General features: G+C 38.1%; 1 protein-coding gene across 1 annotated transcript; it reads left to right on the top strand.

Moving 5' to 3' along the window:
• The first annotated feature begins 635 nt into the window (after positions 1-635).
• LOC110314939 (olfactory receptor 7A17-like) lies at positions 636-1,601 on the top strand. Its single transcript, XM_021189122.1, has one exon. The coding sequence runs from the start codon at positions 636-638 to the stop codon at positions 1,599-1,601; it is 966 nt and encodes a 321-aa protein (XP_021044781.1).
• The last annotated feature ends 1,095 nt before the right edge of the window (positions 1,602-2,696 follow it).

Here is a 2,696-nt window from a genome sequence, read left to right as displayed (position 1 = left end):
GTTACTTGTTCATATGTTCACTGATTCATTAATTCAACTGTCAAAACAGTGTGAAAATCTTCCTCTATATCAAATAATCAACTGGTATTGAGACCTGATGGGAGTGGGAATCAACCAGAAATGTATTACATGCACAAAACAGGCAGGCATTAAGAAGATACAGATGTCTGAGAGAAGAATGAGATTTCAAAAGGAATGGATACAGAGAAGGTATGGTCAAGTTCACAAACATAGACATTTCCGAATGAATTAAGTGTAAACACTGAAAAATGTTGAGAAGTNAAATTGGGAATCAGAGTTGATCCATCATAGAGAAAGGATTACAGCACTTTTAGAAACTGACTGCTTTGGTCTAATACTTCCAAAGGTTATCTGGTCTTCATGTTGTTTAAAAATTTGTAGAGTGAGCAGTTTTAAGTAGAGATAAGAAAGAGAAAAAAAGAAGTCTCCCGAAGGGATGGTTAATATTATGAGACAGTTTTTTAATGATGAGAAAATGCAGGATTCCTAATTTTTATAGTAATAAAACCTTTATGTACAGTTATCCCAATACATNAAAGGACAGAGACCTTAGAGACTGGTGTATGTTCTCCAATCTTTCTCTCTTGTAGGTGTCTAGCTTATTTGTCAACAATATGAAACCACAAAACCAAACAAGTATTTCAGAATTTTTGCTTCTGGGGTTTTCCCAATATCCAGAGCATCAACCCATGCTATTTGGACTGTTTCTGCTCATGTTTGTGGTCGCTGTGCTTGGGAATCTGCTCATCATTCTGGCCGCCAGCATTGACTCTCACCTACACACTCCCATGTACTTCTTCCTATCTAATCTGTCCTTTTCTGACATTGGTTTCATCTCCACAACTATCCCTAAGATGTTGGTGAATATCCAAACACAGAGCAAGTCCATCACCTATGCAGAATGTATCACCCAAATGTATTTTTTCATGGTCTTTGGAGGCATGGACACACTTCTCCTCACCGTGATGGCCTATGACCGATTTGTGGCCATCTGTCACCCCCTTCACTATTCAATCATTATGAGTCCCCAACTAGGTGGCTTGCTGGTTCTTGTATCATGGGTCATTAGCATCTCCTATTCTCTGATCCAGAGTCTGTTGATGCTGCGACTATCCTTCTGTACCAATCAAATAATCAAACACTTTTACTGTGAACTTGCTCAAGCCCTCACTATAGCCTGCTCAGATACACAAATCAATCATATTGTTTTTTATATAGTAACATGTGTCTTTGGCTTTGTTCCTTTCTCAGGTATCCTTTATTCATACTCTAAAATTGTTTCCTCTATTTTGAGAATTCCATCAACAGATGGAAAATATAAAGCATTTTCTACCTGTGGGTCTCATCTATCAGTGGTTTCTTTATTCTATGGGACAGGCCTTGGTGTGTACATTAGTTCTGATGCTACTTCCTCTTCTGGGAAGGTCGTGGTGACCTCAGTAATGTATACAGTGGTCACCCCCATGCTGAACCCTTTCATCTACAGCTTGAGGAACAAAGACATTAAGAAGGCCTTAAAAACACTTGGGACAATACCTTTTTTAAGTGGTAAGTTCACTGGTTTTAGACATCTGAACTGATAGAAATAAAATAGTGAACTAAAGAAATTCTGTCCCTTAATCATGTAGAAATCTTATCCAGTTTGTTCTTCTATCTTTGATTAAAATTGTACTGTGAATATTTTTATCTGAAATTTCTATGATGCCTCCTTTTTTTAATCCACAGTTCTTTGTCTTCTCCCCTCTTTTAATATGACATATTTCTTGATGTCAGTATAATGTTTACATTTCAGCAGGTCAATACAACCATTCAAATACCAACTCATACACTGTTTAATAAAAGTTATGCTATGGCTGATTTACAGAAAGTCCATGTATATGTATACAACACTGTTGTGGGTTAGTCTGACACTGTATTCTAATGTTAATTCTGCTTCCTAAAGAGGGGTTGCCCCTGCAGTACATCACATACTCAGATGATCTCATGTGAAACTTTCCCCAATTTTAACTGGCCAATTTAGGCTAGAAGCTGTGATTGGGCAGTGGAGGGGAAAAGTGGGACTGGGCATTCAAGAGTGGGGGCGGGTAGAGAGATAGAAGAGGATGAGAGGTGAAGGAAGAAGAGGAGATATCCACAATGGACCAGAAACATGTTGTCATTAGAAACCACAAGTATCGGGGGTATTATAGATGGGGAATAAGTTAGTATACTGTTAGATCTGCCCAATCTAGTCATATAACTTATAAAAATAATGACTGGATTGTAAGTTTTTGGGGGTTTATTGGGGTTGGAAATTGCTGCAACATAATACCCATGTTGATAAATGATACTTTAATTAGATACATGTTAAAATATGTTACTAGTAGACATTCCTTTCTGCATAAGCTAGACCTTGCAATGAAAGTCTCTACTAACCACTCAGAAATCACCACTGTGATTTTAGACCAGAAATTTCGACTTGAGAGGAAGTTTTTTTAATTATTTTATTAGATATTTTCTTGATTTACATTTCAAATGCTCTCCCAAATGTTCCCTAAACCCTCCCCCCACCATGCTCCCCTGCCCACTCACTCCTAATTCTTGGCCCTGGCATTCCCCTGTATGGGCCTATAAAGTTTGCAAGACCAAGGGGCCTCTCTTCCCAATGATGGCCGACTAGTCCATCTTATGCTATA

Source organism: Mus pahari, unplaced genomic scaffold, assembly GCF_900095145.1.
Source record: "Mus pahari unplaced genomic scaffold, PAHARI_EIJ_v1.1 scaffold_13200_1, whole genome shotgun sequence".
NCBI classification, from domain to species: Eukaryota; Metazoa; Chordata; class Mammalia; order Rodentia; family Muridae; genus Mus; species Mus pahari.
The sequence above is the reverse complement of the archived record's forward strand: the minus strand, read 5'-3'. Positions and strand labels throughout refer to the sequence as shown.